The 14,621-nt window shown below is 42.5% G+C and overlaps 2 protein-coding genes and 1 long non-coding RNA gene across 7 annotated transcripts in view; 1 reads left to right on the top strand and 2 right to left on the bottom strand.

The window, feature by feature from the left end:
- ppk29 (pickpocket 29) overlaps nucleotides 1-14,621 on the bottom strand; it is a 344,359-nt gene that overhangs the window by 32,792 nt on the left and 296,946 nt on the right. The window lies entirely within an intron of this gene.
- LOC149268905 (uncharacterized) lies at nucleotides 4,453-5,413 on the bottom strand. The gene is made up of 2 exons (XR_016270236.1): nucleotides 5,248-5,413; nucleotides 4,453-5,123 (listed from the first exon to the last, which is right to left on the bottom strand). It is a non-coding gene; the product is annotated as an uncharacterized LOC149268905 (long non-coding RNA).
- On the top strand, nucleotides 6,685-12,545 carry LOC149268904 (uncharacterized). 4 transcript variants are annotated; one of them, XR_016270235.1, is made up of 3 exons: nucleotides 6,685-6,996; nucleotides 7,059-11,281; nucleotides 11,824-12,545. XR_016270235.1 is itself a non-coding variant. In XM_089469768.1 (2 exons), the coding sequence occupies exon 2, from the start codon at nucleotides 9,475-9,477 to the stop codon at nucleotides 11,170-11,172; it is 1,698 nt and encodes a 565-aa protein (XP_089325894.1). In that variant the 5' UTR covers nucleotides 6,685-6,996; nucleotides 7,059-9,474; the 3' UTR covers nucleotides 11,173-12,545. The 4 variants fall into 4 exon arrangements, 1 of the variants encoding a protein (XP_089325894.1); XR_016270233.1 differs by having other exon boundaries at nucleotides 7,059-11,672; XR_016270234.1 differs by having other exon boundaries at nucleotides 7,059-11,685.

Below are 14,621 nucleotides of genomic sequence, written 5' to 3'. Positions count from 1 at the left end.
AAAATATAGCGAATTTCTTCTTTATTTTCACTCATTTTTGAACAGCTGTAACTTTTTTCAAATTCTTTGAATTACATTTTTTTTTTTTTGGCAATCGAAGCTTAAAGTGCTACCAATCGAACACCACAATGTGTACACAATGTGATTGGTAGCACTGGAGATATACGACGCCAACGACATCTATTGGCAAAATACGAAAAGACTTTTTAGACTACCCAATATTTCTTAATTTTTGCTTTATTTTTATCTACTCTATTTTTGTCATACTCGGCATTCCTGACCATATTTTCCTTGGCTAGAACTCTCGCTTCACTACGATCAATTTTCGTTTCTCCACCGATAGGTAGCATGCCCAGAGGCCTTGCTGCCCTACCAATTAATAACTCTAATGGATTAAAGTTAGTTACACTATTGGTTGTGCAATTCATGGCTAACTGTACTTCTTTTAAAGCTTCTTGCCATAATCGTGAACTTGTTTCTACTGCTGTCAACATACTTTTCATAGTATTCATCACGCGCTCCACTTGTCCATTAGCTCTACTAGCGCTTGTTGCTATCAAATACAAATTTATTTTATTACTTGAGCGAAAATCTTTAAAGCCACTACTTGCAAAGCTTCTGCCCTGATCTGCAATAATACGATAAGGTACTCCAAAAAGTGTTACAGTCGACTTTACGGCTTCAATGCAATTATTTGTGTCTAGGTTTAACTTGTGATGTAAATGGAGAAACTTAGTAAATGCATCTACCTGAACAACGACATATTCTTTTACGTCATTTTTGTCACTCAACTTGCCGCTAATATCTATGTGTATAGTATGCCAAGGTATTTCAACTTTAGGAATGGGATGCATATCCATTTGTATTTTTCCGGACGAAGGTTAAGCCAATTTGCACGTTATACAATTTTCTACGAATTTCCTTACATATTTCGTCATATTTTTAAACCAGTATTGCTCAAAAACCTTGTCTAGAGTTTTCGGCCAACCCAAGTGCATTATTGCTTCATGCACATGATTAATTACGGACCATCTAAAGGCATTGGGAATCACATGAAGACAACGTGTTTTGCCATTTCGTTGAATAATGCGATACAACAACCCAGCTCTAATTTCATACGTTTTTAACACATCATTTTGAGTTTCCCCAACATTTAATTGGTTCATTATTTCCATTATATCCGAATCGCTTTGCTGTTCCGCCAATACCCAATTATCTGTAATTTCTGCTAAATCAACATGAACTTCTACTTTTCTTATAATTTTGACTTCTGTGGGCAAAGGATTTCGGGATAGAAAATCTACATGAACCATTTGGCATTTTTCGAACATTTTCATAGTAATACTTATACATTCGATTATGTTTAAGCGACTTTATCAAATATCTGTCACCATCTAAAACTTCTACCACCAAAAATGTACTAGAGATCCGCGCCTCGGAACACACACACACCTGAGCACCACGATCACGCTCCGAAGGTCCCACAAAGACAGTCCCACCACAAGAGAAACCATCCAACAAACAAAGTCCCACAACACCGGCCTCACCGCAGCGCAGCTGCCGCCCACCGCGCAGCCAGCAAACGCGTGCATGCGCCACCGTATGCGTACACAAAAATGCGCAGAATAACCAGAACAACAGCCCACGGAGCCAAGGGCATCTCTCAGTCGAGCAGTCTCGACCCGAGTACTCTCACTTGTTTCATATAGCCTTTTGTGCAAAGCTGTCTTTCACCAAGGAATAATACACCAGAATCAAAGATAATTGGAAAGCTCTCACCTCGGATCGGTATACTTATCTTCGATTCATCTACCACACGTATTTCAGCTACAGTCGCACATCAATTTTCAGCGTCAACGTCTGCCATGTCAGCGTTAAATTTTCGGAGAATTACGTCACGTTTCTGCTGCTCACTTCACGTATTGATAGTCTTGACAAATTCGGTTTTGTAGGTCCAAAATCGTACGCCACTGCTCCTCCGAGAATGTAGGAGGTGGTGCCGATCCCACTTCTGATGTCGGGGCGATGCGTTTCTCATTCTGGTTTTCCATTTTAGCTGCGCGTAATAACGAATTCCCGGCGTGTCGCTAAACTCTTTTAAATGCTCTTACTCGTTCAATCGTCTTCGACCAAGTGTGTATTCTCTTCTACTATCGAAACTTCTAATCATGGTCGCATATTCTTGTTCGTCCGAAAGCACAGCGATCCTGCTGCGAACGACACGACTAGCCGTCTCGCTCTCACCCAGCGACACCCGGGACTACGCTCAGCAACAGCTATTATTGTCTCTCTCTTAGTGACAGTGCATCCTTTAATTGCAGCACAATACTAAATCAATCGATTAACACGATATCAAGATATCTAATTGCAATTTCAACAGTGTGATATCGCACTGACACGACATATATATATATTGTATATGTTGTAGCGCCGTTATGCTTACGCCGTTATTTGCTGCTAGTGCTATTCCTTTCGTTCTTTCGTTGCACGCGGGTATGCTCGACTAGTCGAGCTCGACTAGTCGAGCATACCCGCGTGTACCCGACCTGTGCAACGAAAGAAGCAGGAATAGCACTAGCAGCGGCAAATAACGGCGTAAGCGCAACGGCGCTAAAGGGCAGTGCAGCGAACGCACGTCAAAGGCATAATTAAACTTATATATTTGTGTATATATGCATATATGTGTGTATACATATACGTATATATATAACGGAGGATATATATATCTATATAAATCCCACGGCATATATATCCCTATATATATAACAGAGCAGATTAGCGGTCAGTCAATAAACTAATAAACGAATAAATAAAAGGTAATCTTGGGTTTAACAATATCAATGAGGATGATGAGGTAAAAAAAAAATATATATATATATATATATATATATATATATATATATATATATATATATATCTATATATATAAAAGAGAGTTGTGTAAAAGTGTAAATGCACTTAACACTCGAGATCTGCTGGACCAATTTTCACGGTTTCTGATTTGTTGGATTTGTCTCCGCCACGAGGCGGATCAGTAGATCTTTAAAATACTGAAAAAATTTGACGAATACTTGAAAAACGCGGTTTTTTCCCTAAAGATTCAAATTTCCATTTATACTCAGTAGCCTTGACAACAGTCAGTCAGTCTACGGCACAGCCTCGAGCAGACCTGACTATTCAAAAAAAAAAACAAATAAGAAAGCTCTAGTCGAGACTGCTCGACTACGAGATCCCCTGAACCGTTGGAGCAATAGATATTTCAATAATTTTTCGCGTCTTTCAGCTTACACAAGAAACACGCACACACACACACAGGCATACATACACACACACGCATACAGACACACATACACACACACACACACACGCATACATACACACACACACACACACATACACATACACATACACACACACATACACAAACACATACACACACATACACAAACACATACACACACAAGCACCCACGCATAAACGCATGGGCTGCAGTGTGCGCTTACTATGAGAACTTAATTGTTTAATAACTTTTTTTATGGACGTACGATCTTCATGAAACTTTCAGATTATAATTATAACATGGATATGCATGTAATTGCCAAAGCACAAGTCTCTAGTATTTGAAATACGCTTTTTACAAAAGTGAGGGTGAGGGGGTGAATTTAAGGGTGGGGGGTAAATTTTAACAAAAACCGAAATTGTATAAATTGCATATAAGCATACATTAAAAATTTGGAGACTCTAGCAATAAAGGTGTAGAAGATATAATTTTATAACTGGTTTTCGATAAGGTTTTTTATCGATAAAAAAAGATCGGGATGAGTTATCGAATTTTAATGATAAACTTGATATGCGCGCTGTAATTACGGACATTTAAAAAAAAATTTGAAGTCTCTAGCTCTTATATCTTCTGAAATCGACGCGTTCATACATACGGACAGACGGACAGACAGACGGACAGGGCCAATCAACTCAGCTCGTCATCCTGATCAAGAATATATATACTTTGTGGGGTCTGCCACGCCTCCTTCTCCCTGTTACATACATTTCAACAAAACCATTATACCCTGATTTCCCATTGAAAATGGGTTCAGGGTATAAAAATGCCGCGTTCTAGAAGATCTGGCGCATTGAAGTTTGCTGGTGAAACGCCCGGTTTGTGCTGCCTTAGTGGTAAAGCAACATTGCCATTAGTGGTCCCGCCACCAGAGCCATTGCGTTCCCTGCTTTATGGCGAAACACTAGAATCACGACATTTTCTAGCGAACACTCAAAAATACAATGCCTGTTTCCAAATGACTTCATTTGGGGTGGAAATTATTGGAGACGGATATAATCCGACATTTAATAAATTATTCAGAGTGTATCCCAACCTGAACAACATAGCTTTCAACAATTTTTTACCTAGAAATAATATAGAGGGCAATGCAACGTTTGCCGGGCCAGCTAGTATTTATATATACACTAGCTGGCCCGGCAAACGTTGCATTGCCCTCTATATTATTTCTAGGTAAAAAATTGTTGAAAGCTATGTTGTTCAGGCTGGGATACACTGATAAATTTATTAATCGGATTTTCATTCAAGCACCTTGTTGTAAACGACATTCTTCGTTTTTTGGTCGGGTGCAAGAACAAATAATGCGGATCGTTTGCCAACACGTGAGCATGCCACGTACAATTGACCATGAGAAAAACACGCATTTTCTAGATTGAGGCCACAAATAGTCAAAGATTGGCCCTGTGACTTGTTGATCGTCATGGCGAAGGCAAGACGAAGCGGGAATTGAATTCGTTTAAATTCAAAGGGCATATCTGTTGAGCTCATCGGAATCCTAGGAATAAGAACTTCCTCATCTTTAAATTTTCCTTTGAGTATCAACGCGTGAATCACATTGCTCATCAGTTTTCTTATCACCAAACGCGTTCCATTGCACAGTTTTGGTTGGTTTAAATTTCTAAGCATGCAAATCATGGAGAATTGCTCTTTTCATAGCTGTGTTCATTTCTTGACGCCGGTCAAGTTGTTCTTCCATATTGCCCATGAAGTATATTTGCAAGAATTTTTGCTGTGCATCTTCAATAGGTTGCAATGATCCAATGCGATGGCAAATCTGGCCTTGAATCTTTAAATTCAAAGCCATAGTTATAGTTATATTTACAAACACTATTTACAGAAATCTAACAAACTACATTATTCAAAATTTTTTTTTGGCAGTCATAGAAAATAAAATTTTTAACGTAAATTACCTTAAATATCCTTCTCCAATATTTTCCGCCCCAAATTATGTCATTTGGAAACAGGCATTGTATTTTTGAGTGTTCGCTAGAAAATGTCGTGATTCTAGTGTTTCGCCATAAAGCAGGGAACGCAATGGCTATGGTGAACGCAATGGCTATGGTGACCGCTAATGGCAATGTCACTTTACCACTAAGGCAGCACAAACCGGGCGTTTCACCAGCAAACTTCAATGCGCCACAATGCTAGCAAACAACGTCCATTGGACCAATGCAAACTAAACGATTCAAGCTGTAATCAATGGTGCAATCATATCGAAACGCTGCTCGATTCAAATCAATCCTTGAACCATTTCTTATTGCCATTTCACGGGCTGCCTCTCTTTGAGAAGCACGAATTAAGGCCCTTCTTCCCTGGGTACTAACGCGGAGCCTTTCTCGGGCGATTTCTCGCTCTTCGTCAGATAATTGACTCGCGCCATTCCGTTGCCTAATTGCATTATGGGTCCGCCGGGAAAGATTAGATCTTCTAGGACGCGGCATTTTTATTAATAGTAATACTGCCCTCGCACAAAACCATATAAAACAATCGAGAAATATAAATATAAATAATTTACACAAATTTATGTTTGAGACAAACAAATACCTGAACTTTCGAGATATTTAGCTTTTGTAAAAGTCCAAAAATACAATTTTTAATAATTAACTTTTTTTTTTTTTAATTTCGAATTTTGAATTTTGAATTTTTTATTTATTTTTGATTGTTAGGTTTTAATCTTTTGATTTTTTTTTTTTAATTTTTGCAGATTTTTGATTTGAAATATTTATAAAGTTTAAAAGTCCGAAAATATAAAAAGCCAAAAATACACTTTTTAATAATTACCTTTTTTTTTTTTTAATTTCGAATTTTTAATTTTTTATTTATTTTTTGAACAGTCAGGTTTTAATCTTTTGATTTTTTGCAGATTTTTGATTTGAAATATTTTTCCTTTTGATTTGAAATTTTTTTTTTTTTTTTTTTTTTTTTTTTTTTTTTTTTTTTTTTTTGAATAGTCAGGTCTGCTCGAGGTCAGGAGACCGTAGACTGACTGACTACATTTGTTTATTTACTTCTACACTATTGTCAAAACTGTCACTGTTACCAAGCCTACTGGGTATAAAAAAAATTTGAACATTTGGGGAAAAAACCGCGTTTTTCAAGTATTCGGCAAATTTTTTCAGTATTTTTAAGACCCTATACTAAACTCGTTGCGGAGACAAATCCAACAAATCAAAAACCATGAAAATTGGTTCAGCCCAAATCAAGTTATAAGCAGTCTTCACTTTTACACAACTTTCTTTTATATATATAGATATACACATATATAAGTTAAGACTTTCGACAATCTAAGGAGGCTGGAGAGTCCAGTCAGACATTCAAGGGGAGAACCTACCCAGTATAACAGATTTAGTTCAGTTTATATTCGGACTAGAGAGAGTTTAGACGTATTGTTCCAAATTCTATAAAATATATTATTTCATTGAAGTTGTTATATATTCACAAGAACCCAACACAGCGTCCCCAATCACTAGTACTCTAGTGTGGGAGCGCTTAACTGGCGCCCGAGCAGGGACCCACATTCTCCACGGAAATAAAGGGAAATGGTGACGTGTCAATAATTCTATAAAAATAACTTATTAAAAAAGCAAGTACAATACAAATGTTCCAATCCAATTGGGCAATTGTTGGCAAAATGACGAAGTACTTCTGCGATTTGCAAGGTAATGGGGTGAAAGTCCTTGCCATAAAATAATAATATAATAAATAATAACATAATTTCTAGCAAGTGTTGGTGCACTAGATAATTCTATAACATAAAAGAAATCGTGGCTAAATGGTGGTATTGGCAATACCTAATCAAATCCGAGCGGAAAATATAAGAAATTTGCAGGCATAATGGTGGTACGAGATCCAAATCCAAAGCCTTGCCGTAAGACAAATGTCATAAAAAATTAACGTCAAAATTTCCACCTGTTTTGAATGATGGGTTTCCGTATAAATTAAAAGAAACCTAGTGGTCAAAGTTAAGTTTAAAGCACTATTTAACAAAATTAAAAGGCGGTTGTCTGGAAATCTCTAATTAACAAGCAAAGCATAAATATGCAAAAATAAAAAATTGAATTGCAGAGACCTTCTATTCGATCGTGGAATAACCCCTACCCTAGTAGGTCTTAGAACCAAAGAGGAATACTTTGGGCTTCCCTTTCGGAAAAGAATAAGTCTGGCAACAGTATATAAAAACAAGTAAGAACGTTGCAGTCGGGCGTTACCGACTCAACTAACTCAACTATCCAAATTTGAAGCTTCTAGCTATTATACTTTAGGTTTGCCACGCCCCCTGTGGGCGGACATATATCCGACAAAACTTTTTGGTCTTGGGTGATCAGTCCGAGTATATATACAAAATTTGAGGTCTCTGCCATCAATAGTGTCCAAAATATAGGAGAATTTAAAAAATCACAATATCTTCAGGTCCGATTTGCCACGCCCCCAACGGGCGTAGACTTATAATTTATCTTCAGACTTTATAGAATCATACCATTAGCTGACGTGCAAAATTTCAGCATTCTAGGTTTATAACTTTAGGAGATACAGTTTTATCCGATTTGCCACGCCCCTAATGGGCGTAGATATATCCGCCATTGCTTGTGATCTTGGATGGTCGGCGCGGACCTACATACCAACTTTCAGTTTTCTAGCTCTTTAACTAATATGATTTCTGGTATATCGGAAAATGCATTTTCCGATTTGCCACGCCCCTAGTGGGCGGATCGGGAAAATTTTAACACTTTATAAATCGGAGATATACACGAGTATGTGCTCCAAATTTCTCTCTAGCTTCAATAGCGCCGAAATAGATTGCGTTCATACGGACAGACGGACAGACGGACGGACGGACAGACGGACGGACAGCAAGACGGACATTGCACAAAACCAATATACTGATTCACTTTCGTGAATGAGTATAACAAGGAAAAGAAAAAAAAGAAAGGAAAGAAAACAAGGAAAATATATTAGTATGAGCGAACAAGGAAGCATCAAGACAACATGGCATCAAGAATGGAAGGAGGAACACCCCATACTTCGGGACTAAGCGTCGGCTGGGTCTACCAGCGCTGTAAAGAGGAGTTGATAGCGGTAGCACGGGATCTCGGCCTTGAAGATGAAGGCCGCGTGGAGGATCTCAGAAAGAGGTTGTCGACATTCATCCAGGGCGGCAACTATTCGGTAGAAATCAAAGGGCGACTGGCCGAATGGGAGACACGTTTTTCTTCGGGAGGCGCGGCGTCGAGTATGGGCGGGCGCGCGTACCAAAAATCAGAGCCAGATTTGCGGAAGATCCAGGAGAGTGGGTCCATTTCGACGGCGCCGCTGAGGCTCAGCGTGCCGACGGCGAGCCGCGTGGCTGGGAGCCGGAGGGACGAGAGGTCGAGGGAATCCGGCAGTGGTGGCGAAATGAGGATTAAGCGTCAGGCTCCAGCGCTCTCGTTGCCGCCGCCGGAGAGGCACCCACCATGGAATATCGCCAAGCAAGTGAGAAAGTGGGGAATGAAATACGACGGTCGGTCGGATCCTCTCGGTTGCATCGAAATCCTGGAGGAGCGAGCCATAACTTATGGGATCGAACTGGACAGGATGCCGAGGGCGTTGAGCGAGGTGTTGGTAGACAAGGCGGCTAGGTGGTTCCTAACTAGTGGGCTAAGAGACGTGCCCTGGATAGAATTCAAGAAAGAGTTCTTGGACTTCTTACCTCCTCAATACCTCGAGCGTCTGGAGGATCAGATCCGGGCGCGCCGGCAACGGGAGGGCGAACCCTTCAAGGACTACTTGATCGAGCTCCGGCTATTGATGCGTCAGACTAGATACAGCCCGGCCCAAGAGAACGCATCCCCGAAATACAGGCTGTACGTACGGAGGCATGATTTTTCATCTCTGACCCAGCGGACACAGATGGCTGCAGAGTTCGAAAACGAATCAACAGAGAGAACAAAGGAGGAAGGCGACGGTGGAGACCGCCTGTTACGACCGTCGTAACGCGCCTGTGTTGTTCTGTCGACACTGCGGGCAGCGAGGCCGGACCGCGAGGGAATGTTGCGAACAGGACGGTGCGGGAAACGTCCAGGGGCGCCCTCTAAAAGAGTGGAGTGGCGCCAGTTAGATACGGAAGACGAAGAGAGGTACCCGCTCCGAGTAAAGGAATGGACGCGACGGTGATGGTCGGGGGTCAAAGGATGACCGCTACGATCGACACCGGGACCACGCGCAGTTTTGTCAGCGAAGATTGCATGCCCCAACGGACGATACGAGGCGAGCGTTGCCAGGTGGAGTCGCGAATCAGGCTGGCCGATGGATCAGCGCTGGACGTGACAAGGATGATGAAAACGGATGTAAGTCTGGCTGGAAAGACGGCGGAAGCGAACCTGCTAATAATGCCGACTATGCTGGACCGTGTCATCCTCGGCATGGATTTCCTATGCGCCATCGGCACTACGGTGCGTTGCGGCAACGCGGAGCTGGAGATGAGGATGGTGGACGAAGTGGGAAAAGGAGCGTCGCTACCGCGTAAACAAAGAGTAGAGAAAGGCATCAGCGGTTTTGGAGAGCAAGGCCAGCTCGCTAAAGGAGATGTGAAGGAGTCGGGCCCAGAGGTATCGCGCGAAGCCACGACGTCGAAGGAGGATCCAAAGTCGGCAATCACGGTGTCGACAGTTGGCGTTCAGGATGCGTCGAGCCAAGGCGCGCCCGACAAGAAAAGAGGTGAGAGGAAATGGACGAAGAAAAGCAGAAATAGGAGGAAAAGAATGAACAAAGGAACGCCGAAGAAGAGACTTGGAGAGAATCTTCCGGGGACAAAAAGGAATAAAGAGAAAAGAGGCGAGACACTAGAGTATAAACGGGGAGCTGGGCCTCTTGCGAGAGCAGTGAATCAGAGCGAGGATTTGAGGGGCGGACCCGAGGAGCGGCCGCCGGAGTTTAGGTCGGTCGAGTTGGAGAAGGAAGGTGAGCCCGGAGGCGGCCCACCGACAAGAGAAGAATCAGAAAGCAAGTATGGAGGAAATGAACGATCCGCGCCCGGTAGCAAGGAGTGGCCGGAGGAGTTGAAGGAAGAACTGCAGGAGTTTCTAGAAGCAGAGCTAGCTTTGTTTGAGGACCTCAGCGGCGTGACGCACATCGCCGAGCATAGTATCCGGATGAAGGACGACAAGCCTTTGAAGCAAAGGTACTACCCTAAAAATCCGGCTATGCAAAAGGTGATCGACGAGCAAGTGGACGAGCTACTCCAAGCAGGGGCGATTGAGCCGTCGAAGAGCCCACACAGCGCACCCATAGTCTTAGTCAAGAAAAAGACTGGGGATTGGCGCATGTGCGTAGATTATCGTCAACTCAATGCCCACTCGATCCCGGATGCGTACCCCGTTCCGCGGATCCACACGGCAGCACGACTCGCGCAAAGGTACTATTGGCCGGGCATGCTCCGAGATGCCGCCAAGTACGTGAGGTGTTGCGAAACGTGCCAAAGATTTAAATTCGTGCAACAAAAGCCGGCCGGGCATATGCTCACCAGGCAGGTGGCGGAGCCAATGGCGGTCTTGTGCGCAGACTTCGTGGGACCGTTGCCTCGTTCCAAGCGTGGAAACACAATGTTGCTGGTGTTCCACGACGCTTTCGCTAAATGGGTGGAGCTGGTGCCATTGAGGAGAGCTACTACCGCTCTGCTGCAACTGGCGTTCCGGGAACGTATACTCAGCAGATTTGGAGTACCCAGGACATTCGTTTGCGACAACGGCGTACAATTTGCAAGTAGAAGGCGTTCATGGAATCCTTGGGGGGACACTCCAGTACACAGCGCCTTATTCGCCGCAGGAGAACCCGACGCACAGTGGTTGCGCCCATAGGTCAAAAATAAAAAAAAAAAAGTTGAAAGATTAACATAATAAGTTATCAAGGCAACACAGAAATGTCTAAACTTTTCAAGTGCATCTCGCTTTTGCCGAAAATCTAACGGTAAGTTCTAAAAATAGCTCTGCAACACAGCACACGTGTTCACATTTGACAAGCTGAACGAAAGCAGACAAAACAGAAGCGCACGCAACAAAAATTCATATTTTTGTTTCTTAACCAATTGTTTGTAAGAATAATGGAATTTAAAGCTAATGGTATGTATTTTTTGTTAAAATTAAGGTTTATGTCATTTTACACATTGTGATTGTGAATTGTGTGTTTTAGTAACATTGATTATTGAATGTTTTTTGTGCTCTGTTTTTCATGTTTACCTAAGGTTTTAGTTGTGTTCCCCCCACACGTCTCCAATGTGGTATATGTCATTGTATTCGTCAATTATTTGTGATTTTAAAGACGCATCCATAGTTTGCAAATATTTGCAGACCATTAAGTGGTAAGAAAAAAAGGTAGCAGTCTGTGCCATTAAGGTTATGTTTCTACAACGTCTCTGACGCTCAGCTGTTCTTTGTGTTTGTTTTATTTCGTGTTCGCCTTTTTTGGTTGTGTTTTATTTTTTTATTTGTAATTTGGCTTTCTTTTGTCAGGTTCTTCTTATCAATGCGAATATTCGCGAATGTTTATTTTTGATATTTGGTGCGCTCAAAAGGGAACTGGTGCCGGCAAAACTAAAATTGTGCTTGATGCAGTGCAAAAACACATTGAGAACAAAGGCTTCACAACCAATTTATGTGATCTAAAAAATGTTGTAACGTATGATTGTAAGAAAATCGCTGCGTATTGGCTAAAATACAAGCGTAACAAAAGGCAATTATTAAAGTGCCAAAGCACATGGTTGGAAGGGAAAAAAACGATTCCGTTGAGTAAGGTCAATCAATTGGCAACAAACTCAAATCGTGGACGTCCCAGAAAAATGTTTTTTGAGAGTTCAAATAGGACAAAACGACGAACGTCGCGACGGAGAGAACGAATCGCATGGTGAAGACGATGATAGCTCAGTATATCGAAGGCCATCAGAGCTCATGGGACGAGCTGTTGCCGGAGATAACGCTGGCAGTCAATTCGAGCGTGGCCGACTCCACGGGCTTCACTTCAGCATTTCTGATGTTAGGGCGGGAACCACGCCTACCCGCCGCTTTGTACGATGAAGTCACTCCCGGTTCGGCGACTAGAGAGATCCAGCCCGAAGCCAAAGAAGTTAAAATGAGAGAGGTTTTTAGTTTTTAGTCAGTCTGGAGTTCTCGATGTGAGCAGACGCGCTCAAAAGGAAAAAATAAAACTAATTAGCAAATATATAGATTATAAGGGATGGTTGCGTATTTATTCGTAGTTAGTTTAATAATCAATTTACTAGTTTACTAATCATAACCACCGTAACACTACTAACTGGTAGTTTGAACGAGGTCACGACCCATTCGCCAGAAGGTTAAAACTCTGGCAGTAAAATCGAGCGGTCTTGAGTGAACGCCGGATGTAATAATGTAATTTTACAGTAGTTAAAAGATTATTCGCAGGTAGACAGGTGCAGCCTATGGATCGTCTGGAGCTTAAATCGATTGTGGAAAAGCTCTATCCAGAAAGTTTAAGCTCCATTAACGCCCCCGGGTCCGAGTCTGCTGATCAGGGCTCAACGAGCACTGAAAATGTTTTAGTCACAGAGGAAGAAATCATAGCAACTCTCCGGGGTCTTAGAACCAACACAACTCCAGGGCCGGACGGGACCCCAAATCGTGCGCTAAGGCTAGCCCTCGCCTTGCACCCTAGTACGTTTGCCGAATTATTCTTATTCTACTTCAGAGGAAGAACACTGGTATACAACACGAGTGAGGGTCCCCAAACTCATACAGTGTCAGCTGGAGTACCCCAAGGCTCAGTGCTGGGGCCTCTCCTATGAAATATCATGTACGACAGCGTACTGCGCTTGGAAGTACCAGCAGGTGCGCACACCATTGGCTTTGCTGATGATATGGCCGTCGTTGCCATAGGCAAGGAGCTAGAAGATGCAGAGGATATGTGCAGCGAAAGTATCAATCGCATACGAAGCTGGTTGACAGAAGCTGGGCTCGAACTAGCGGCGCACAAGACCGAAGTTGTCCTAGTAAGCAGTCGCAAAAAAGTGGAGACTGCCAATATAAGAATAGGCAGCGTCACCATCGCGTCAAAGGGGGCGATTATGTATCTTGGCGTCATGTTAGACACAAGATTAACTTTCCGCGAGCACTTAAAATATGTGCATAAAAAGGCAGCTGATTCTTGTAGAGCTCTCAAGAATTATGCTTAACACGCGGGGACCTAAACAGCAACGACGTCTTCTTCTAATGAGCGTCATTAGGTCTGTTATCCTCTATGCTGCGCCAATATGGGCACTTTGCCTGAAGATTAATGACAAGCTGATGACAATTATTCTTAGCAAATGCGTCAAGAACGTGAAAAACACCAAAACAGAAGAGATAACATATTAAACGGTACTTTTCGTACGGTTCTTTCATCGATTGATATTTCGCTTTGCAAGTTTTTAGAAAATTCGGGCGTTATGACATTCTTCAATTGTGTCGTAGCGCCCTCGGGCGCTATTTCGCTTTTGGAGTGGGCGCTAACACACATTTAAAAGTGTCATTGCGCCCGTGGGCTTTGTCACGAAAATGTGTGTCTTAGCGCCCATGGGCCTTATGACACTGGGCGTTATGACATGTACCCCTTGCAGGGATGGCGTTTGCAAGGGAAACACACAAATTTGTCTACGCAGGAATGGAAAAACATACTTTTGAATGATGAAAGTAAGATGATAATTTTTAGTGGAAAAGGATCGTGGTCCTACGTGAGACATCCACAGAGCTCAGAATTCAGTCCTAGATATACAAAAAACCTCTTAAACATGGCGGATCAAGTGTAATAATATGAGACCGCTTTTTTGCGAACGCCACCCGTTTGGAAATGTGTTTTATATTCAAATATGGCACTTTTCTTGAACGGAAAGTGTTCAAATCGAGATGTTGTAATGAGTTACATTATCAAGCGCAGATGGTAGAATAGGAGGATTAGAGCAGTGCACGCGCTGGATCCGGCCAATGGGTCATCGGTGAAGGGAAGGGGGTAAGAAGAGGGGAACTGCGACTCCTAGCGCTGCCAAGATATATTTATTAATAAAAATCGCGTGCAAACGATTATCGTCGGCCACTTGCTTAGAAGAGAGAAAAGAAGAGAGAGAGAGAGATAAAACAGATTTAGACACACACAAACATACCTGTCCAGGCTGGGTCTCGCTGCGCAAGCAAATATGTGCCTGCTCAGCGAAAGTCGGCCTTCGATATTAAGGCGACCGACCGTGCCCACCCTACCTTGGTCGCTGGCTACCTGCCTATATTGCCAGCGACCCCATTCCCAG

This window comes from Drosophila arizonae, chromosome 5, assembly GCF_054131065.1.
Source record: "Drosophila arizonae isolate 15081-1271.41 chromosome 5, UAZ_ARI_1.0, whole genome shotgun sequence".
Lineage (NCBI taxonomy): Eukaryota > Metazoa > Arthropoda > Insecta > Diptera > Drosophilidae > Drosophila > Drosophila arizonae.
This window is presented reverse-complemented; position numbering and strand designations above follow the sequence as displayed.

Coding starts and splice junctions, on each gene's coding strand:
- LOC149268904 (XM_089469768.1), top strand. CDS start 9,475: ATGGACGCGACGGTGATGGTCGGGGGTCAAAGGATGACCGCTACGATC.